At 35.1% G+C, this 23856-nt stretch overlaps 1 protein-coding gene across 3 annotated transcripts in view; it reads right to left on the minus strand.

Moving 5' to 3' along the window:
- Positions 1-5860: 5860 nt before the first annotated feature.
- LOC120344168 (mucin-5B-like) overlaps positions 5861-23856 on the minus strand; it is a 51978-nt gene continuing 33982 nt past the window's right edge. For 2 of the 3 annotated variants that reach the window (XM_039413276.2, XM_078112645.1), the window contains 29 exons: positions 23572-23832; positions 23099-23340; positions 22225-22517; positions 21959-22144; positions 21545-21629; positions 21068-21215; positions 20856-20992; positions 20520-20698; positions 20297-20437; positions 19432-19633; positions 18734-18967; positions 18437-18656; positions 17933-18355; positions 17624-17856; positions 17156-17439; positions 15230-15415; positions 14817-14901; positions 13062-13209; positions 12845-12981; positions 12481-12650; positions 11907-12047; positions 11152-11338; positions 10472-10663; positions 9356-10246; positions 8631-8819; positions 7551-7676; positions 7026-7077; positions 6668-6823; positions 5861-6576 (listed from right to left, as the gene is read on the minus strand). In XM_039413276.2, coding sequence (XP_039269210.2) covers positions 6446-6576; positions 6668-6823; positions 7026-7077; positions 7551-7676; positions 8631-8819; positions 9356-10246; positions 10472-10663; positions 11152-11338; positions 11907-12047; positions 12481-12650; positions 12845-12981; positions 13062-13209; positions 14817-14901; positions 15230-15415; positions 17156-17439; positions 17624-17856; positions 17933-18355; positions 18437-18656; positions 18734-18967; positions 19432-19633; positions 20297-20437; positions 20520-20698; positions 20856-20992; positions 21068-21215; positions 21545-21629; positions 21959-22144; positions 22225-22517; positions 23099-23340; positions 23572-23832 — 6059 coding nt within the window. In that variant the 3' untranslated portion in view covers positions 5861-6445. The remainder of the gene's footprint in view (positions 6577-6667; positions 6824-7025; positions 7078-7550; positions 7677-8630; positions 8820-9355; positions 10247-10471; positions 10664-11151; positions 11339-11906; positions 12048-12480; positions 12651-12844; positions 12982-13061; positions 13210-14816; positions 14902-15229; positions 15416-17155; positions 17440-17623; positions 17857-17932; positions 18356-18436; positions 18657-18733; positions 18968-19431; positions 19634-20296; positions 20438-20519; positions 20699-20855; positions 20993-21067; positions 21216-21544; positions 21630-21958; positions 22145-22224; positions 22518-23098; positions 23341-23571; positions 23833-23856) is intronic. The other variant, XM_078112646.1, reaches the window with a different exon arrangement.

Raw genomic sequence — 23856 nt, forward strand, 5'->3', positions numbered from 1 at the left:
TTATCATTTGAGGGAATTTTGAAGGTCAATTATAGAAGAAACAATCGCTATACACCCTGTATTGTTTGCAAACATTATTGTATGTAAGTTAATATGTAACTGAGTATACCTTTATGTAACAAAAAATTTATCTTAGCCGCAATATATTTGGTAGTTGATACATCCACGCATTGTGTTTTTCTAGTAACTTTCTTCATTTTTCAAGCTCATTATTGTTATTTTATCAAAATTTATACGATATTTCTTCAAATTTTATACGATATTTCTTCCAAATTTGAAGATAGTTAATGATGATATACTAAATAGAATCAGATTCGGAAATATTCGAATCGGAACTTTGTGATTCGAAATTCGATTCGAAAAAAAATATTCGAAACTTACATCCCTAAAGTGAGCATTATCTTACGTATAAATTTCATATTGCTCTCCGTTCAACAATTAAACAATACAAGATAGCGATCAGAGATCGCTGGCTTATTGATTTAGCGGCGTGTATCCTTCGGTCTGACTCAATAGCGTGGAAACTTTCTCGATGGATCAATTATCTTTTGTCATAAACTGTACACTCACTAAATATTCCAAAATACGCTAAACAACTTTAGAATAAGAATTTTATGCAGCAACTACACAAGGATAGTTACTATGGATTCCGATAATTTAAAGTCGGTTTAGGGGAAGATCTTCATATGATCCAATATTATAATTGCGTTAGGTATGCTTTGGGGAAGGATCTCCAAGGGATCTCCACATGATTCCTTTTAACCCATTATTGCTAATACCGCATGTTATTTGTCTGAAAACGGTTGTAGCCCAATTCATTTTCCATATGATATTTTCATGCAACGTTTAATACGAAAACTTTTGCTAAAGAGTTGCTTGCCTTCGTTTTTACCGTTCTAGTTGGAGTCGTAATTTGGATTTCAACGGTGTACTTGCTTACGTGTATTTCATGATTTATTCTGCTGTTTGGAACAATTCAGTTTCATCGCTTATCCTGACATTGACAATGTACGAACAATTGGCATAGAAATCATAGTGCCCTAATTTGACCTTTGGAGGAGTCCTCTCTTTCATATCATCTCTATGCCCCTTTAGTGCCCTAAGCACTGAAGACTTTGGTGCCCCCTTATGTGTAATTTAAATTATAAAAACAGTAAACCACATAAGTGTATTATCCATTAAAAATAATCACAACCAAAAGTCAATAAAACAACTTTCAAGAACAACTTTAGATTTTTTAAGTAACCGATATATATAGGCCGTTCACTGCCGATATGATATATATATTGGCAAACACGCAATATCGGGCCGGTATATTGGTTGAGCTCTAATCCTGAGGGGGTGTTACAGATTCATGCGCCCGGTCCCAACGTGAATCGAAATACCAAAAGATACCAGTCACAACTGTAGTTTAAAATTTTACCGGTACCTATAGTAGTCTACTTCAAGGTGGTTCAAGGTTGAAGGACCGCAAAAACTTCTTGCGGGCCGCAAGTCGGAGAATGGAAATGCGTTTTGCCCTGTTTTCCTTATGTCACCTTTCTTGTGTCACTCATTTTTATTACGAATTGTTATATATATTTGAGTAATTTAAAAACTTGAAGCGTGAGCAAGCTTAGCGCCATCCTCAAATAACAACCAAGTCCGTCTAAGTTGGTATTTCGGGACCTAGCTAAAAAAAAAACTGGATTGCGCAACGTTAAGTCGGCTCTGCGTTCTATCACTATTGTCACGTCGCCCACGCTTGAAAACAGAGCAGTGTTTTTACCAAAATAAAAACACAAAACTTTAGAAAAAGGGTTTGATTCTCGGGATCCCAACCCCAGTTGGATTAGCTGAAAAAACTCGAAAATGTTCTGCTATTAGATACAAATATACGCTAAAATTGTTTTGTGGGTCGCACGGAATGTATCAGCGTGACAGGGTTTGGACCACCCCGGTCTACCTTATCAAAAAACTCCCGAGTTCGCTGGCCACTAGATCGTTGAAATGCGATCCCGGAACCGCCACATACGAGTAGTGCAAATAGTTTATTGGTCCAATAGTTGGAGAGAAAAGTGATTTTTTTTAAAACAAAAATGCAGCAGCAAGGAGAATAATTGGAAGAAACAACAATAAAAAATTATGAAAACGACTCTTGGGCCCACTTCGTGTTCAATAAATGAGTTTCAGTGTTTATTTTTAATAAAGAAGGTTAATAGGCTACTTGAAGACAAAAAATAAGCAAACATTTTGATGTTTGAGTCGTCTGTAAAACTCATAATATTTCAATAAACACCGATAAACTATATAAAATTCTGCTATAAAATTTCTGTGATCACCCTCTTTGCTTGGTGCCATAAGCACGTGCTTATATTGTTTAATGGCTAATCCAGCGCTGATCCCGGGGTTGTGAGAAGGCGACATAATCGTGACGTAAACCGGTGTGGTCTGCAATAGTCATTTTCCCCAGGCGCAAATACTGTGTGGCGAAGACAGCTGTAACTAACAAACGTTACTTGAAATACGCCACAAAGATGGCATGCAAGTTCACAAGAATCAGCACGACGTGTCATCTTATCTTTCGTTACGCCGAATTGACTACTTCAACTCTGAAATAGGGTTCTGGAGACAGATTTTCTCGCTTCTAGATCGTTGTACCTTATCATCCTGAACCTAATTTAGTTATTGTTTAATTTCAGAACAAATCTATAACCTCGAAATGGCGTCAGATGTTGCAAGACAAAGATCTAATATGTCTGATAAAAACTGGCAAACAAGTTTTGACACGTCGAGTGTGGATGAATATTTAGATAATGCACACGCCATAAAATGTTCATTGGACACGAAATGTACATATGGATCGTGTTGATGTTGATCTTGTTACAGTGATTTCAAAGTCCATTTCTTCGTGTTTAAGATGTTTATTATATATGCAAAAGTAGTGTTTGCTAGAGACTAGAGCAGGGGTGGGCAACATACGGCCCGCGGGCCGGATCCGGCCCGCGACGAGATTTTGACCGGCCCGCTGACTGTATCCAACCACACCCTGTAATGTGGTCCGACGCATCATTCCTGAAGGTTGCCGATCTACTCTCACCGCACTGTCAGCGCAAGCTGGTAAAATAAACAATTGCCTTAGGGAACAAACAATTGCGTTAGCACACTTGTTAAACAAACAATATAAGGTCAAAGCAGAAAGCGTTGTAAACATGCCATAAACATAACCCATATCCACATAAACAAATTCATTATTTTGTCAACCAAAAACAAACAGTCATCAATACGAAAAAAATACATAACCAAATAAAATTGCTTCGGTTTTGACAGGAGGGAGCGATACGACCATGAGGTCATCGAGGTCAACTCCCACCCTATTCAGTTTCACACTGAAGATGACTATTTGAAAAGTTGGTCTCTCAAATAATACTTTTAAAAATTCGATGTAATCTCAGAAAACTATTGGGGGAGGGCATGTTTTATTGAGAATTCATTTACACCATAAAAGTTTCATATGCTTTAGATCAGTGGTTCCCAACCGTCGTTCTATGGACCGGTGCCGGTCCGCGAGGCTTTTTTGCCGGTCCACGGAAAATTTCATTTTGTTGTTTATCAACGGTCTCAATCGCTTTACCGAAGCCGAAAAGACAAAGTTACGTTGGTTTATTATGCAATTTCTCTTCCAGCGTCATATTGCTGTTGGATACGTGCGGGATGGCCGGGCGACGTCTTGGCGCCGAGTAATCATACTTTTCGGTTCATCGCGAAGGCGCTCCGTCAAATCTCGCAAGATTCAGAAGTCTGGAAATCAGCATTCGTGCTTTTACCGTTCTGCATGCTTTTCTTGATTAATAGGTCAAAGTTATGTTGGTTTATTACGCAATTTCTCCTCTGCCGTCATATCGGTGTTTGATAAGTGCGGTATTAATGGCCCGGCGACGTCTTAGCGCTGAGTAATCACTTTTTGCTTTTTCGGTTCCGATTCATCGTGAAAGCGCTCCTTCAAATCTCGCAAGATTCAGAAACCTGGAAATCAGCATGCGTGCTTTTTCCGCTCTGCATGATTTTCTTGATTAATCCAAATAAAAGGTTATGGATATTTCTTTATTTAAACCAGAATGTATCAAGATAGACAGTATAATATTCTAGAGCAGTGGTTCCCAAACTAGGGTCCGCGGACCTATTGGGGTCCGTGAAGTACTTTCCGAGGGTCCGCGAAAGAAATCTGTTGGATGGCTCAAAGTTTGATAATGCAAAATTAACTGCTTAAATTTGGAAAGACACATTTATCGCATTATGATGCTTTACATTCTCTGCTGAGGACACTGATTCTTCACTTTTTGTTTCGATTAGGCTTTCCCGATTGTGACGTCACAAAGCTATGGCAGCTCCTGCCACGAACAAACCGCGGCGTCTCATGCCATGGTTTAATGGCGCTATAATTTAGTAATCAGTATTATCGGCATATTAACAAAGTCATGCGCCGTATTTTTGTTTAATATACCAAAAAAAGTACCAACCTACTCATTGTTTGTCACCAACAGGGGCAGCCCTGCCAATACATCCGACATGCCTTGGTTACAGCATCAAAATTTTACCCGACATGATTTTTTAATTTGTTGCCGTGGTACCGGTTTGGGGCAGCTAAAAATTCAGTCGACGTGGTTTAACCTGAGCTCCAGAAGTAATCTATGTGTACCAAGATGGCGCACAACCTGAACATGGTATTGTGTACCGGTTAGGGTTCAGGTCGTGCGACATCTTGGTACATATACTTCTGGAGCGCCGTTTAGCCATAGCGGCCATTGTTTGGAAATCCCGCTAAATACTTAAAACTGCACTTGGAGGAGTAGATGGCGCTGCCTTTTTGCATGCTTGTTGTTATAGGAGAGAATTACAGTAGGTAGTTGATAAAGTATGCCACTCCGTTTCTAAATGCTGATTTACGCTTTTGTTTTGAAAGGTGGATAGCGTTAAATATAGCGCAGTCAGAAAGGCACTACGTTTTAGTTTTTAGATGTCAAATTTAGTCTTTGACACACGGTAACGGTAGGCATATATTTTTACGTTTTCAACTCTGTATTATCAATTTCAAAATGTCTTCTAAAATTAAAATTGAGATAATCGTATGTAATTTTATCGTGATAAACGCAGGTGGATATATGTTTTGCACTACACCGTGTGGAGCATTTATTTTTGTTGTGATCTTGTTTTATGTGATATCTTTCTGTCTTTCTTTGATAATGTTTTATTTTAGTCAATTAGTGCACAGGGCCGCGAAACAAAAACAAAATTGCAAGGGGTCCGTCAGACAATTTTTTTGAAAAAGTTTGGGAACCACTGTTCTAGAGCATCACCATGAGCATCTAATAAAGATTGGATACCGAAGAATTTTTTGTAATCATCCAGCCCGCCGAGTACTTCATTTTCCCACATCTGGCCCGCCGACTAGAGAAGTTGCCCACCCCTGGACTAGAGTATATAAAAGCATCTTTTTCACTTTGCGAGATTGAGAAAGGTTGTCTTTTATAACCTGGCTAAGCCACTCCGGTCTGTTAACGTTTTGTGTCGTTGCATTTGAGCACTTAGACCAATTAGTTCGTCTTTTTTATTTCGTTAATTCAGATTCTCTAAGTGTGACAATGCATCGCTAGTCATGTAATTATATAGAATCGATAGCTGGATGGAGCTTTTATGGAGGTCGCGATACGATTCCTACAATTTTCCCTTTGATTTTTATGTATAAAAAACTATCCTGTCGATTGATGTCATTTACGGACGTTTCCGCCTCAAATTTCGTGATTTTTTTAAAATATAGATGCAAATTATACGTCTCAGTTCGCCGTAAAATTCCAACAAGACACAAATATGAAACACAAAATTTGCAGCTGCTGAATTTTATTACGTCACTTGTGACGTGTTTAAACAATTGCACTATATACCAAGAAACTAAAGCCCATTTCAATGTGGTACATACCCGGCCTAATAAAAACAATTACCAAAAATTTAGCAATATACTAAATAGTGTTTTTGCTTGTGATGATTATAAGGTTGAATCAGACAATAAAAGTAGAAATATTTTTTTGCGATATCATTTCAGAATTACATATACAGTTGATGAAATCTATACAATAAAAATATTCAAAGCGGGATTTCGCAAATCTCATTTTTAATGTGCGTTTAGTTTATCCATACGCAAATAACCACCAAATCAGAATGACAGAATCAAGGAAACTATAGACCAGATTTATCAGTTACATAACTTTTATTGCATTATTTAAAATTTCTCCTTTATTAATATAATGTACATTACAGTAACGCGATCAGTTAATGGGTTAATAATGAAGCACATATACTAATCAATGGAAAATTCTACATCTACAAAGCACTTTAGAGCACAAATTATACAAAGAATATGATCAGATAATACAGAGCAAACGTTTATCATCTTTTCGATCTTATAATATTATGGGCCGATGTCACTTGTACATTTGCAAGATCCGACTTTGTTGATTGCTTTCATTTTTTGAGAGCCATCATCACAGGTCATTAACACCACCGATTCTTCGATAGTCGGCTCGCAACAAGTGCACATAGCTGTCATAACACACAATAAAAGACTTGAAATAAGAACAAACCAAAATAAATATATATCAGTAAATTGATATATTTCTTTAGTCTATCTTACCATCAGATGTTCCCGTTTTGTAATTAACAGTTACAGTGTTAGGGCAAGCCCCCTCACAAGCTCCAATATCTATATCTTCAATAGACCAACAGTTTAATCCGCCGATTGTTGTGGCTGTCAAGTTTTGTTTTCTCTCAACACGTTTACACAGCGTACCTGGGAAATAATAAGTAATTGTCAAATCAGTATATTGTAAAAATATTCAGGGGATGGTTAGGTATAGGATTCTTATTGTTACTGAAATACAGTTGGCAGCCCGAATTAAAAAGTGTTCATAGCGAAATAATGCATTTTAATAATTATCCTGTGTATAGCTAATGCAATGGTGATTCGTTTAACAATGACTATAAACACTCACATTCCTTACAGCATCCGTCATATTGATCTAATCCTCTGACAACTCCACCACGCTGGAAAATGAATGAATTAATAAAGGATAAATAACAATTGCTTCTGCAACACATGTATATCACAAGTAGGTCGGTTCAATAAATTAATTATTGATAATCACAAATCAATAAAACGAGAAAAATATTGTTGAATGGATAGAAATCAATTGACTGCATAGTCATTTTGTCATATAATTTTTATTCATCATTTTACTTCATTTTTTTAAATTATAATGCAAATCAATGCATTAAATTATTTGTTTTATTACGAAATATCATTAGTTAAAATAATACAATATATTTGTATAATTTAGACTCTAAGTATTAATATCGAACAAAAAATAATATCCATAATATGATAATTATATATAAATGAAAATTGAGACTGTGTTTTCCACAGTTTTCAGAGTCGTTTCATCGCACGGCCAGCGCAGTTATAAAAATAGCGATGATATTTTAAATACTACAGCAGTTGCTTTGATATATGAACTTACTCCTTCGCAATCGGCGACATCCACTGGTTCACAGTCAAATCTAGGACGATTAGTGATGGTGGGACATTGACCTTCTCCTTCAGTACATGTGTATACATTGCATTCATTTGTCCAAGTCTGATTTGTCTAAAAATAAAATTATAGCCTGATTACGCTACCATGATGTGACAATGATTAAGCAGGATAGAGTACAAACAAAGACCAGCAAACGAACAAATATACGCGGTTTATCTAATGGTGTTGATTAGCACCAAAATACGGATATCAGTTAAAACAATACAGTTTAGTTACTTGCATAAAGATTTAGACCAGACGTGGTCAAAGTACGGGCCCCTGGTCAAATCCGACCCGCTAGGTAACTCAATCTGGCCCGCCTGATGCTATCACAACTAAACTGAAACCAAATTTTGATGTCTAAGTTAAAAATAGCTCAGAACTTGGTTGAGATTGGGTTTAAATTTAGTTTTGGCACGAAGTTTATTGTTTTTCACTGTTGGCTTTTGTAAAACTTTAAACATTGTTCATGAAATGTAACTCTTTACGTCTTACTTACACGGCCCGCCAGTCCAAGTTGGCAAAATTTTCAGCCCCCGATACTAAAACCGTGCACATCCCTGATTCAGACACACACATATTAGGTTTTATGAAAAGTCGAATATTTCCCACATGCTGAATTTCAGCAAAATTGTAAGATTGAAATCATTTGAAAAGAGGAATTCTACAATTACACTGGGCAGCACACCAATTTCGTACATTTTAGCAGTAATAGCATACAAGTTTGACTTACGGTACGTTCTTAACAATGTATGACAACGGTGTACAACCTTTAATACATGTGGAACAGATGAAGTAACTGGATGAATTTTTCCTTGTTGGCCAAATTTGAACCACGTGCCACAGTTTACACACCCCAGATGTATGAAGTAGTAGATGCATTGCTTGATGCAAGAGTAATAAGCAAGCGCGCTGGTTTGTGCGTTATTGGGTCGCATTGACAATGCCACCAACTGCTTTTCTTGCATATGTATGCGGATTGATTTTTTTAGTCAATGATTTTTTTTCAAACAAATTAGACCTTACCTTTCTTATAACATCATCGCCGGATCTACAGTTGACACATCTGCATCCATATTTTGGACAGCATGTTGTACCTCCCGGTACTTCATATCTTTCATACAATTCATCATCGCAAGTAAATCCGTAATCCGAGCATTTGGTAGAATCACATGTACAGGTAAAATTCAGGCAGCATGGATCTGAACTTCCCAACTGTCATATAGTAATTTGATACTTTATTAATCCATACTATACAAATAAAAAATAGACCCCATCTTGGATATGCAACTCCATCTATTGCAATAGTTCTGGAACTGTGGGGCAGCTCTTCAAGGAAAGCGTAGACAATTGTTTGTGGGGGCGTGAAGCTAATTGAAATTAAAAAGATATGTTTGATTTTATCTTGCCCGCCTTATTTTGGATATTTACATTTGTTTATTGTTTAGACTTTGCATAGAACTGTTGTGCTTGTTAATTTTATTATTTATTATTTTCGACTTCGACTATCTGTTATTTTTAGCCTATTGTTTGCTAGTTATTTTGAGGTGGGGTGCGAAAACAAAGTAATTCTAAAAATGTGGTGAGACTTAAAAAGTTTGAAAATTGCTGATCTATTTTAAAGATGGTAACTGAATCTATATTCGCAAGTATTGACCATAGCATATATTACAATACTTTTAACTATTGTGTCATACATCCACGAGTGATAAATTGGTTTAGAAAAGTGCAAACTTTGGGATTTTACTCACCCTATGTTTAACGAAGCCATCTTCTTTACATTCAAAATTTTTTGACATTTCACATATACTTTCCAATTCAGTATCATTTCGACAAACACACGTATAATCCTTACAGCAATCTCCAGTATTGGGAATCACACCTTTTTCTTCCGTCCTCTCGCTAGGAAAACAATTGGCTGAGGAATGAGGGCAATTGATAGTAGTATCATTGCATTCACATGAAAATTCCTCACAGCAAAGATTATTTTCCATAAAGGAACTAGTGGCTATAGCATGTTGGTAAGGGGTTTTACAAGTTTGTGATTGGAAGTTTTCTTCGGTTTGACACTTGGTTGATGGGTCATCTATACCTAATGTACATATATCGTCTGATCTCACGCAAAATTCCTTGACAACACATCCAGAAACAATTGTTGTAGGCAATACCTGTCCAACTTTTATAACAGATCCATCTTTTGATGTACATGAGTCACATATACATCTGTAGTCAAAGCAGCAATCTTGGGTATCTATAGTTTTATTTTGTAACATCTCCGCAATAAAACCCGGGTCACATGAGTATTTGCATTCTTTGCACCTACATTCATAATAAGGACAGCAGTCAATAATGCCAATAAAGGTTGATTCTTTGTTAGGTGGACATTCAATACCATCATAATTTTTGCATTCTTTTCTCAAAACGGTATCATTAACGATGCATTCACATCTATATTCGGGACAGCATTGGTAAAGTGATGGGAGTTGTTTAGCTGTCTGCAATGGCCCGCAATCTTTTGTTGGGCATGTAGATTTTTCCGTATATATTGTTTTTACAGTATGACAACCATCTGTGCCCTTTACTTCGGAACAAACCTTTGTAACATTACAGAACTCATCGGTTGCATTCCAAGATGTACCAACCTGAAAATTGTGCGAGAAAACAAGTGTTAATTTCTCTGAAAGTTGACTTTGTTATTACTATTATTACTAGCATTTGGTTATTCATTCGGCTTTGTTTAGCCTCATTGAACTTAAAACCATTTACAGTAGTAATAGACTGAAATGTAGATTTTTTTATTTCAGTTTTCAAGTAACATTAATCCAAGGATAAGTAATGTCAAACAAAAACAATTGTCTTTCAAATACCTTCATCATTCCTGATGGCGTTTTACAGTGTGTGCATATACATTCTCCACAACATTTGGTGTCTGGGTCTTTATATGACATTGCGTATCCTTCGGGACATGATTCCACACAAGATTCTTGATATGTTTTATTTTGTGAACATTCACATTTTTCTTCTGGACAACATTCCTCTGTATCAGTATATGCCTTTTTCTGCATTAAAGATTTACATCTATTATTTCCATGAATACAACGTACTTGCCAAACAAACGATTTCATAACAAGCCATTTTTATGGTGAACGCTTTTTTGATTTAGGCAAAATGAATACCAATCACATTAGGAATTTGGGTAGAAGTTGCAGATGGCAGCATCATCTATCTGACCAACCAATTTAATTAACGTGTATGAACAAACCTCTGAACGTATTCAGGTTAATTTATATGTAGTTGGGCACTAGTGGAGAAGCTACCAAACTAAAGTTACTTAAATCAAAAGTCCATATTCTTGTATTTAATTTAAAACATAACCAGTTGAAAAGATCAAACAGACAGCGATGTGTTAGTGAACAACATTGTTCGGATCTCAGGAATTTTCATTGATTACAACACGATCAATTAAAAATTGTCTGATTGAATAATGTTGTCCTTGATTAGCTCTGAACATAGTAATCATAACTCAACGATTAGAATTGGTTCTTACCACATCCTGATAGATGTTGCAATCCAAGTTGCTTTCGTTGCATGTTTTATTACACACACATTCATACACTGGACAGCAGATACCATCTGTCCAACTTTTAATTGTGGGAACTTTGAATTGTGAACATGTTAACACTGGCCCGCATTTTATGGGGTCACAGCTACACTTGCAGTCACAAACATTTTCACTGTTGACATAAGATAAATGTAAATTTTAATTGGCACAGAAGATAAATGTCAGGTTTTAATTGGCATAAAAAGCGAAGAGAACGCTATGAGAACTCGCTAATTCCAAACCAATCATTTAGAATAGATATACTGCATATATTATTTAGATAACATACATTTGAAGAACAAAAAAACAAAATTTGTTCATCAGGTATATATTTTTACGAAGAATAACTTTTACAAAGTTTTCCAAAGGCATATGTTAGACAATATAACATGTATAGAAACCACATAGGACTTAAAATGAATCAACTTAAAACCTAAAAAAAAATAAAAACGTATCGAAAAAGAAATGAGTAAGCACGCATTTTATTCATGATCAAACCTGACCTTCAAATTTTTTGCTTTTCTAGCGACCACCCTGTATATTATGGTTTTCTCAAAAGTTGAATTGCTAATTTGCAGAGCGCTGCCCAATTCGAAAAAGTTTTTGATGAAATAATTTTTCGATTTTACTAGCTTTATATGACGGTGTGAACCATTTCTTATAGTGATTTCGGATGTTTGTTTCCCATTTTGAAGTTATACCTTGACTTTGCACTCCACGTCTCCCATTCGCACTTCACACCGGAGCAATCACATGTACAATTGAAGTCAGGGCAACAATTTGTGGATGTAACCTCTGCTGTTTTTACTTTAGTATAATTTGCTGGGCATTTGTAATTTTCGCTGAAAAAGTAACAAAAAAAGAGTAAGCACTTTAATCGGAAAATGTTTAGCATGTATTTTGATGAACGTTTTATAAATTGGCATCCATAAGACTCTTCAGACAACTGAAACATTAAATATCATTATTTTTTTTGTGAAAATCTAACACGGCAAAGGTTTTCTTAATTTTGAAGAAACCTCTTCAAAAACAATCTTCAAAGTAACAAGAGAGCAAAGCTCAAAATGTGGACATAAATTCCAATAACTACCCACAGTGAAATGTGTATGAGCAAAGAGTCCGCAAAATCCAATCAGAGGACTACCTTGACGTAGGATAAAATAACATATTTTATAGGATTCATAAGAAACTTGGGAAAACAAACTGTAATCAGTTGAATAATCAGTTGAAGCAATGAACAAAGTTTGTTAACTAAAAACATATAACTTCTCATACTCTTTGTCGCATTTTATTGTTTCCTTATCTTTGCAATGACAAGCCATTTCAGGACAGCATCGATGTTGCAGAGTAGAACCTGATTGAACCAATTCCATGTGTGTTGGGTCGGAACAATGTGATGTGTCACTTTTCCATCCATCACATATGTTTTTAAGTTCTTCGAAGGGCTGAGAATTGTAAAAGACAGTTCAATCACAAATTAGTATAAAATAAATGAATTGAAGTTTGACATAAATCTGAATTTTAGTTTTTAAATGAACTATTAAAAACTTGTATTTAGAAAATTACTAAACTCGTAAAATCTAGAAAAATACGATTTTAAAATATTGTTGAAACAAAATGATAACAATACCAACGATACCTTGCATGCACAAGTTTCTGCATCACAGCATTTCCCAGGAATCAAAGTTGTTGTTTTATTCTCGAATTCTTCATCGCAATCTTTTGTAGGACATGGATCTCGATTAACTATATATTCAGGACAAAGTTTACCTACAACTGTAAATAAACAACATATATCAAATTATCAATTCTTATTCCATAGAAAGACAGTTTTTATGAAAATGTTCAAATTTTACCAGTAACGCAGGTGAAGTTTTCACAATGATCATTGCCTTGAACAGTAGTACCAATGTCAGATTCTCCAAGATCTCCATCAAAACATTTTGAACAAACACATTTTGATATGGGACAATCTTTGTTTTCACAACTGTTTGTATCATCCCTCTGTATTAAGAAGTACAAAAGCCAAGTATTACCACTCGAAAACAAACAAATATTCGGCCATCAACGACCATGAAAATATCGATTGCTTCGTATAAAGTGAAGTGAAAATTAAATGAATTTATCCAAAATTATTGAATAGCACAAATATTTTCAAAGCATTCTTATACTTCTATTTTAAACGGATGGATTATGTGTTAAACCAGTGTTTCCAAAACTTTTTTCTGCCAGCGCCCCCTTGGACGACTTTTTAACTAGCAAACGTCCCCCTAAGAAAAGAGTCAAAACAATTCTCCATTTATCATATTGTGTTTTGTTTAGTATATTGTGACGGTTGAGCCTAGTGAAATGCCACCAGCTTGATAATATCTGGCTTCATTTCATTCAAAAACAGTCTTAAGTCTGCTCGTATGACACTGTCGGGGGAATCTCTCCCGATATGTAAAAGTACGGTCACTGCACTAAATACCCGCTCTACCAAGAATGAACTGGCAAGAGCAATCAAAATACTTTTAACCCGATCTCACTCGTGAGAAAATTTCAATTTAATTCTGTTACCAAAAAGATGAAACACTGAACATGGGTTTGAAAGTATTTTCGCTTCTGAAAAATTCGGGGTAATCTAGAAAACGGAAATCAAACATTTCTCTCTTCAAAAATATTATTTAATTTTATTTGCACTTGAACTTCTGTTTGCGTATGATTATATTCAGAAGTTTTGCAAAATCTCAACCACTCACCTAATTTTCTCGTTGTTTCAATGTTGCAAAAAGAATGCAATTGCCGAGGAAGGCATTTGGAACATATTCTAGGAGCAACATGATTTTTGTGCAAAACGTCCTATATTTTTGGACACTTCTGGGTACAAACATACGCAAACAGAATTTCAAGTATAGACAAAATTAAATAATTCACTTCATTTTCGTATAAGTAATCGAGAAATTGATGGTCTCGTCTTTTGTGGACCACGCTGTATATTACTGTTTTAAATACAAATCGGTTAAATATGCAGCTAGTCACTGTCTTCGATATTTTGAACTTACGCAACGCAAATGATAAACCGACATTAAACAATGTCAGACACAACATGATATAACAACAAGTTAGATTTTTGCCAAATCATGTATTACTTATGTAGTCTTATTATTCAATGACCCAAGAAATAAAAATGAACCCAGCTCCCAGCATGTTGCTCTTAACTAAAACATAATAATAACATAATGGTGTTGTACTTATACTACCGCTCCAAGGCACCATAGAACCAGATAGTAAAATGGAGCCGTTATTTAAAACAGTACAACGAAACGTGCAGTACATGAGGGAAGCGTATGTCGTATGAGCTATGTATTATTGTGAAACAATACGGATTTAAAAAAGTCATAATACCTATTTTACCTTAATTAAGCGAGAAATTTGAACAGAATAAGTTTGAACAAAAACATAGGAGTAAATGACATAAAATATCACAGCTTTTGTGAGTTTGAGTGAGTTGAGTATTGATGTCAGCGCCCCCCCAATTGCCCAAATCGCCATCAGCCCCCCCTAGGTTATTGCATACGCCCACAAGGGGGCATTTTCACCCACTTTGGGAACCGCTGAGTTAAACCAACCTCATAAGTGGTTTGTACTTCTGCGGGATAACTGCAATCATCATTTCCAGAAGAGTAGTTATCGCTACAGGAATTGTTTTGACATCTGAATTATTAAAAGTTTTTTTATTAGAAAATATATATATCCACTTGAAAATGGAATAGTCATGAATAGTTTTACCAGTAATAAAGACTTAAATTATTTTAAATAATTTTTATCATTTAAATACATACAACTGAAAAATAGCAACAATATTGTATTGACTTATAACAAAAATTATTATGCACTTGAAATAGTGTGTTGAAATATGAGAATCCTCACATAGTTGAATATATCACGCGAAATTGAGAACAATAATTTGACAATAATGAATACAAAATATATAATGGCTAAACTCATGGATATTAAAAATGTATACAATAGTGAGACTTACGTGTGAGTTGGACAACAATAATCCATCCACTGACTTTTATCACTTGCTCCTCCTTCAGGATCGGTTGTTACCAGTGTTTGATAACAATCACAGGATTGTTTAGATGAGCAAGATGGCTTTTGTTCAGATATTTCATAGCAACCATCTGGAAGTTTGATATCTCCAGTACAAGTATAAAAGGTACAACTGCAATAGAAAACAATATGTAGATATTTCGATATCTAACAAAAGAAGAAATTTACAGATAGATTCTATTTTTAGGTTAAAAGTGAATACGAATTGTATGGGCTTTCGTGCATAGTATGATTCTATAGCAACGTTTCCCAACCTTGTTTGGCCGCGGACTATTTTCTCACCGACGAAAACCGTTATGGACTCAGGGTGCGTTTATTGCAAGTGCATTCAGTGTGAAGAAGCAATAAAACCAAACACAACAGAATCTTAACGAATTTCAAAATGAGGAATTCGCCGTAATTACGCGTTCATTAAAACAACCGACTTTTTTTTAGTGTATAATGAACTTTCTGTCGCACAATATTCAATCCATGACAACGACGAGAATTCAAAATGTCTTTCTATTTTAATTTAATTGTGTTCATGGTAACTCGGTTGCGTCGACATACGACAAGATGAAAGCAATATTTCTTTAAAATCCCACGGCAATCTGCGAACACAACAATGTGAGAATATATTGCCCGGTTATATTCAGTTTTGATACATAGTTTTTTGCGATCTTGCGAATTCGTTAGCACCGTGAGAAAATGCCTACTATCTGCTATAAATGTCCAGAATGTATAACATAATTTAGTACCTATTGAAAATATATTTAAAGTATATTAGTAAATCAAAAATACATATTCATCGCCTTGACATTCTCGCGGAACAACGTCGCGTGAACGTCACTTGTTAAAAGAGCCGACTATTCAATGATTTTTTCTGTTGCATAAAATATTCAATTCATTCATATTTGTGATCTTTTTAATCTGGGGTTGTGTTGACAAAATAAGAGCAATACTACTCAGAAAATATCATGACGATTCGTGGACACGAAAATGCGTGGTAAAGTGCCCGATTATATTTTGTTTTGATTCGTACTTTTGTGAATTCGACAAATCTAAGCTGTTCGTGCAACACTTACGGCGCTTCAGTACTACTGTACGTACCAATGTGGAGGCAGTAAAGCAAATACTCCCAAGGGAAAAAGCCCTGGTACGTGTACTACGGTAGCATCCGAAAGTTTGCGATTTGCAATGTCTAAAAAAGCGTTTTTAATCGGTCGCGAACCATCATAAAACAAAACTTATGGTGTTCTCCGTTTTATTTTTAGTATTTTGTATTGCCGCTTTTCAATTTAGAAAATTTGGGTGGCCACCATTGACACCTTCCAAAGAAATTTATTTCTCGTCGTTCGATCTCACGAGAAACACCACTTATCGACGCGGGTACAGACTCGTGTTTTCGTCGGGAATCCGCAAGTGAGTTCCCATCGTTTGATTAAGTGGCGCGCAAGTGACCTGTCGCGTCACGTGTTACCAAATTTTCGAATAGTAATTGCTATTCTAACAGTTGAATATTCGAATATATGCCCATCCCTACTCACTATCCAGTTATTATTGACTCGATTAATGTTATGTGAATAAACTTGCTTATTATGTAAATTCTAACGTAAATCGTAACTTGGCTGAAAATTAAGTTTCGCAAAAACGTTTGCAGCCCGCATTAAATTTCTGGCTCGTTGCGGACTCATTCAAACGCTTCGCTGACTCATTTGAGACCGCGGACTCGGGTTGGGAAACACTGTTCTATAGGAATAAATTATTTGCATTAATCACGAAAAATAAAATAAATTTATCACATTCCTGTGACAAATGAAAATGAAAAAAAGAAGAAGATAACTTAATGTTAGATGGAAACTATGTTACCCACCCATCTTCTGAGTAGACTCCTGGTGCTCCTATATCGAGACGCTTGTCATCATATACACAAGATGTACATTCACATGCTTTGTGTTCACAACACTGGTCCACGTTGGGGCAATCTTTGAAAGCATTGACCTTTGCGTCAGTTGAATTTGCAACTGGAAGAGAAGCCAATGAGTATCCATCTTGACAACTATCTGGGTTTTTCAAAATGTCAGGACATAAAGTGTTATTGCACTTCACATCTTCTCCATTATGACAGCAAATCTCATCCGGTGGATATGTATAAACGTACTAAAAAGAGAAAAGAAGATAAAACAGATGCAAATATCATTAAAATAAATATTTCAGTAAACTTGATTAAAAAAAGTCTTAAAAGGAAAAGCTAAACATAATTTGAGTGAGAAAAAAAATAAGAAACAAAACTAATGAAAGATGACAGAAAATCCATCTGAATACAAATAAAAATACTTATCTTTGAAGCGAAAGTGCAATAGTCCGGTATCACAATTTCAGGTACTTCTGGGCACTCCACTCTTTTACAAGATTGTATTGGACAACAATTTCCATTACAGGCAGCTGTTTCATTCATAGGTCGAGATGCATTTATCAATTTTTCACAAGGTCCGCAAGATTTTATGGGACATAGTTCAGGTTTACATTCACATGTTGTTGAAGTAACACACCCACAAAATGATTTGGAGATTTCTAAATATTGGAAGGTATTGTAAATAAAGTATTACATTGATATCAATGGGATTGAAAAAGAAACTGAATAATGTACCTTTGTCAGTGCAGCCTAGCGTTGTTTGACAATTTGACTCTGATGTTGGGCAACTACATGAATTGTTGCATTGCTTTTCATAATTTTTACAGCAAGGTTTATCCACGTCACTTTCCCTTACTCCAACAGTTTCACATAGTGCAGGAGTGTGAAGAATATTGTTATTCTCAGAACAAGGTGAGCAGATGCATTTAAAGTCGGGACAACACTTGTTTGGGTGTGATTTTCCCCCTGTTTGATCTTTATCAAGCAAAACAGGTGTGTAATAATTTGGACAAGAAGCGCTCAATAGGCAAATCCGAATTTGAATTTCACTCAAGGGATCCGAGCATCTACATTCTCCGGGACATCGTTCTATTGTATCGTTTTTAGACAGAAATTCCAATGGAGAGTGACAAGTCCAATTTTTCGAGGAGCAAGATTCTATTCATCGAAAGAAAAGACCATTATAAGGACACTCATACTTTCAGTTTGAAAATTCATCAACGTATTTGATATACTTACCACAATTGAAATTAGCACAACATCCTTCTCTGGGTAATGTTTCAACAGCATATGAGCTTGCGTTACACTTTTCATTCTCGTAACTACTGGCGGATATAAAATCACAAGATACATTTTTCACCTCTGTTATTATTTTATGACAACCGTTTGTCAACAGCACTTCCGAACATCTATGGTTCTTTATTAAGCAATTTTCTTTTGTTTCCCATGTAGAACCAACCTAAAATTCCCAAATGTGGATCAATTAGCCGATTAATGTCTGCTAAAGATTAAAGGTCGGTGTACTTGTTCACATACCAATTTAGTTTCATTCTTCTCAGTAAAGCAGCTGGAGCATTTGCACTGTATATCGCAGCACATTCCTTGTGTTTGCGATGTCTTTACATTTTCCACATATGGTGTGTAACCGGCCCCACATTTGTCTGGTTTTGTGGCATTGCACAATTCATGTAATAATGTAGAGTTAGAGTTACATCTGCATCTTTTTTCTTTTGCGCAACAATCAACTCCGGGATTTTCGTACCAATCATACTGAAGATTGAGAAAAAGTTAAAGCGATGAAGGCTTTGGAGACAAGTATAAGAAAAGTTGAGTATATTATTTTTATTTATTTGAACAATGTATCATCAAATCAATTTTCATCTTTTGTGTAAAAATGGACCAAATGAACCAGCTATATACTAAACATAACTTGTTCCGAAATATTTTTAACTTCAACTTATCTGAGAATAAAAAGTTGCTATCTTGCAATGAATTATAGTGCAGTATAAAATTTCTAAATTATGAAACTTGTATAGATATTATTGCTATTATGTATATAATGCATAAAGACTGAAACATGTGAAATTCATCACAATTTATATATGGTATGAATACTGACTATCAATGGAAATAAAATTACACTCATAGCTTATTGATAGAAAACTAGTTCCATCACCAATAATCAATATTTATTTCTCTTATACAGTAAATATGAATATATTCATTCATTTCACCTCAATTTGATATTGATTACAATCTGCCGATGGAAGATGCCGAAGGCAGCTTTCTTTGACACAAACACATTCATACTCTTTACAGCAACCATCATCTTTCGTTCCATTTTCAATACGTTTTTCATAAATTCCACAACTCCTAATATTTTCGGTACATTTTTCTGGTTTACATTTGCATTGGCAGTCGCATTGATCAGTTGAACTAAAATATTTGTTGAATTCAAAAAGGCAACTGAATACAAATGATTTCTGCAAAACGAAGATTTCAAAATGTTTCGTACACGCTATGTCGTTAATGTGGTATTTATTCAATGTCAGACCGCGATATTTCTTGAATGTGGAGTACAGGGTGGTCCAAGGTTGTAGGCGTTGGGGGCCACAATTTTAATTTTGTGTTGTTCGCGGGTCACATTAGTCTCAAGACATTTGATTATTATTTATCATGAATCAAAATTTTTATATCAACAATTATGTTGGTTGTTGAAAGCTCTGTCATCCTATGTTTCGTCACCCAATCTGTTCCTTTTATTAGATTTCAAACTCTTTACAACGGAGAACGTGTTTTCATAAATGAAGTGCTCTCGAACATCAACTGTCCACTGACTGTCTCAGCTTTACCAGTCACAAGTAAAATCAAGTACGTTAGTGATGTGATAATGTGAGAAGATTTTTTCGGTGACATTCTTGAGGAAGCAATGCAAAATACTATTTTTTGATTATCACTAATTGTTACCTATATCAGCTAATGTGACGCGAGCCACGGATAACGATGCAGCAGGACACATGTAGCCCACAGACTTAGATTTGGACCACCCTGGTGTAGCATTTTCATTTTATTATATTTATAAATAGCAGTTTGACTTACGCCTCAGCTACCCAGCTGTCGTATTTACATGTTACATTTGAACAGTCGCAGGTACATTCATAATCTGGGCAGCAATTTGACTCTGTGATGGCTGTCTTGAGTCTTCTCTTCTGATAAGGAGATTCGCATGGATAATCATTCCTACAAATAAATAAATAATATAGATAAGTGATATTGAAGTAAGTTTCACTACCACAGAATAAGAATAATTCCAATTATTTACCATTTTGGACATTCGTCTTTCAAAATCTCATCGCTTTTGCATACACACTTCTTCTCAGGACAGCATCGGTGCGTTTGAAACTTGTCCTGTTCGTCCTCTAATACCATGTACTTCGGATCTTGACATGAAACTGTATTTATTTTCCAATTGCTACAAACGTCTTCTAACTTTTCATATGGCTGAGAAATATTTAAATATAGCTCAGTATATATCGCTATCCCATTTGACAAATAATGCCCAACTATTATCAAACGTTCCCAATTATTAATGAAATCAAAATGTTGCTGTACGTCTTTATTACATAAAATTTTTTAATTCTTTCTTTTTCACAGTTACCTTGCACTGACAGGTTTCTTTGTCACAACATTCCCCAGGAATTGGAGTTGTTGTTTTATTCTCAAATTCCTCATTGCAATCTTTTTTAGGACATGGATCTCGATTAACTTTATATTTTGGACAAAGTTCACCATCAACTGTAAAGAATACATATCAAATTATCAAATCCTTGTTCAGCAAACACGTTTGTTATATAAATGTTCAAACCTTACCAGCAACGCAGGTGTAGTTTTCACAATGATCATTGCCTTCAACAGTAATACCAATGTCAGATTCTCCAAGATCTCCATCAAAACATTTTGAACAAACACATTTTGATACGGGACAATCTTCGTTCTCGCAATTATTCGTATCATCCGTCTGTATTAGAAATAACAATATTTGGCGTCATCACTCAAATATTTTATATTTTATCTATTTTGTGCATAGATTTAGTAAAAGTAATAATGCATTCAATAATGCATAGTTAGTTCAAACATTCACAAGAATCGTTGCAATGAATTACCAACATAAATTATTTTGTTTTAATAAATGCATCAATACACAATTTAATATGTAACAAGTATCATGAAAATATTGGCAGCTATTTGAAGCAAAAATTGATTTTAATAAAAAAAATTAAGAAACCACACACTTTTACAAACACATTTTTTTATTGATATTTTGAATTGATTATGATTTAAACCCACCTCATAATTGGTTTGTACTTCTGCAGGATAACTGCAATCATCATTTCCAGGAGAGTAGTTATCGCTACAGGAATTGTTTTGACATCTGATTTAAAATTTGTTTATTTTTAATATAATAATTGCCTCATATAAAAGTAGGAGTACCGTATGTAGCCATGTTGTCGTAGAAACTCTTCTCATTAACTAAGTTTCTAAATTGAACAATGTGAACTGCATAAATTTTCCCTCACATAAAATTTATTCTGTTTATGGTGTAGTTAAAGAAAACGTTTTGAAATTTGTTGTGAGTAATATATTCGCAAAATTTGCACCAGTATAATTTCTTTATGCCTGTACCATTTTCCACTTGCTGAAACTTTTCCTGACCAAATGAAAGAAAGGTTCCCTATAATATTAGAATATTATAGAACCTACGTGTAAGATGGTACGCAATATTCTCCCCACTGACTCTTATCTATTGGTCGTCCCTCACGTGGAGATATTGTGCGCATAGTTTGATAACATTTGCATTTGGGAAATGATGGAGCATCCGGTGTCTGTGTAGTATACTTGTAACATCCATTTTCTAGTTTAGTGTTGGTACATGTATATAATTCGCATCTAACAAAAAAAAAATTGTTAGCAATGTAACACTGTTTATGCAAGACATTGGTGTAAAATTGCAAACCTAATGCATTTACCCGTTGAAAGAATATTTTTCATCTCCAATGGCCAAGCGGCTTCCATCGGACAACATGCATGAATCGCAAACGCAAATTTTGTGCGGACAGCATTCGTCAACTTTAGGGCAGTTGGCGTAATCGCGAATGGTCGAAATTGGTGAATTAATCGCTGAAGCGGTCACTAATTTATATCCAGCTTGGCAACTTTCTTCTGCGAATTCATCAATGCACTTATCTGATAAACATTCAACATCGTATGCAGTACCACAACATTCCTCCAAATCTGTCTCAGAAAATCCTGTAGTAATTCTCTGAAAATTGCAAAACAAAATTTAAATAATAGCTTTGAAAATGAAATTTGTTCAATTTTATTAAGTTGTACCGTTCATGTTTAATTCAAAATATTTTTATTCAGTTCTTTAATATTACTATTTTATCACCATTTATATAATAATCTAACTTTCCACCTTCATTCTCCTCTATAATTCAGTGGGTCCCACACTTTTTAAGTCACGCCCCCTTTAAGAATTTGTCAAGTCTCGAGCTTCTCCTTAATAATAACTAGCTTACAATAATCTACAAATAACAGATAGTGAGGCGAAAGTATGTTTTATTTAAAAACACGTTGAAAATATGCGAATAGAACGTAAATATCTAAAATAAGGCGGACAAGACCAAATCAAACAAATATTTAAATTTTTAATTTGCTTCGCGCTCCCTCAAAAAATTGTTTACGTCAACTTTGTGGGGCGCACCCAACCGTTCCAGAATCACTGTACTATATTTTGAATATATAATTAAGAAGCTATAGCATCAAACGCTCATGACCATTTATTTATATTTTGTCAAAATATTTTTTGCCCAATTTTCAAATAGCAATGCAACAACTCACCTGTATAAAAGGGCAAGAATCTGTTGGATAATCGGGCATCGTACTCTGTATAGGATCACACAGAATCTTCCTACAAATTTGTTCATCGCAACAAGACCCATTGCAATATTGATCCGGATCGATTTTAGGTTTTTGCATTGTTTCAGTAAAACATTTTGGACAAGGATCGAAGTTTTGAGGACACTTTGTTTCATCACACACACAATCGTATCTTTCAGTACATCCGCATAATCCAGATATCACTGCGAAAGATTTATATAACATTAATTTGAATGGTTCAAAAACAAAACCTCCATTCTTTATTTAAATTCATTTGTTACTAATTAACCTATTATGGTGTTGTTGATCGCAAATCAATAAATTACAAACAAATAAATCAATAATGTGAATATCAACAAATTACGGATATTCTGTATTTTCTTCAAAATTTTACAGAATATTCTCTCTAATCTTGTTCTTTTGGCGAGACTTACTTTTTCCAGTGCAACCGGAAGTTTGATCGCAAGAATTTTCTACTTGATCACACTGAGGGTCATCCGGGCATCTGCACTCATTTCGAAAGCATCCAGGTGTTCCACCATCAGTCGATATTAAAACTTTAGGTAAAACACAAGGCGGGTCGCTGACTGGCGTACACACACATTTCTTCTTCGCGCAACAGTCGTCGGGATTCTCCCCTTTTTCTAAAACAAGTGTTTCGTAGGATTTGCATACTGGGTCTTGGCAATCACAACCTGAAGAGAAAAAGCAAGATGATG

This window comes from Styela clava, chromosome 5 (genome assembly GCF_964204865.1).
Source record: "Styela clava chromosome 5, kaStyClav1.hap1.2, whole genome shotgun sequence".
Taxonomy (NCBI): Eukaryota; Metazoa; Chordata; class Ascidiacea; order Stolidobranchia; family Styelidae; genus Styela; species Styela clava.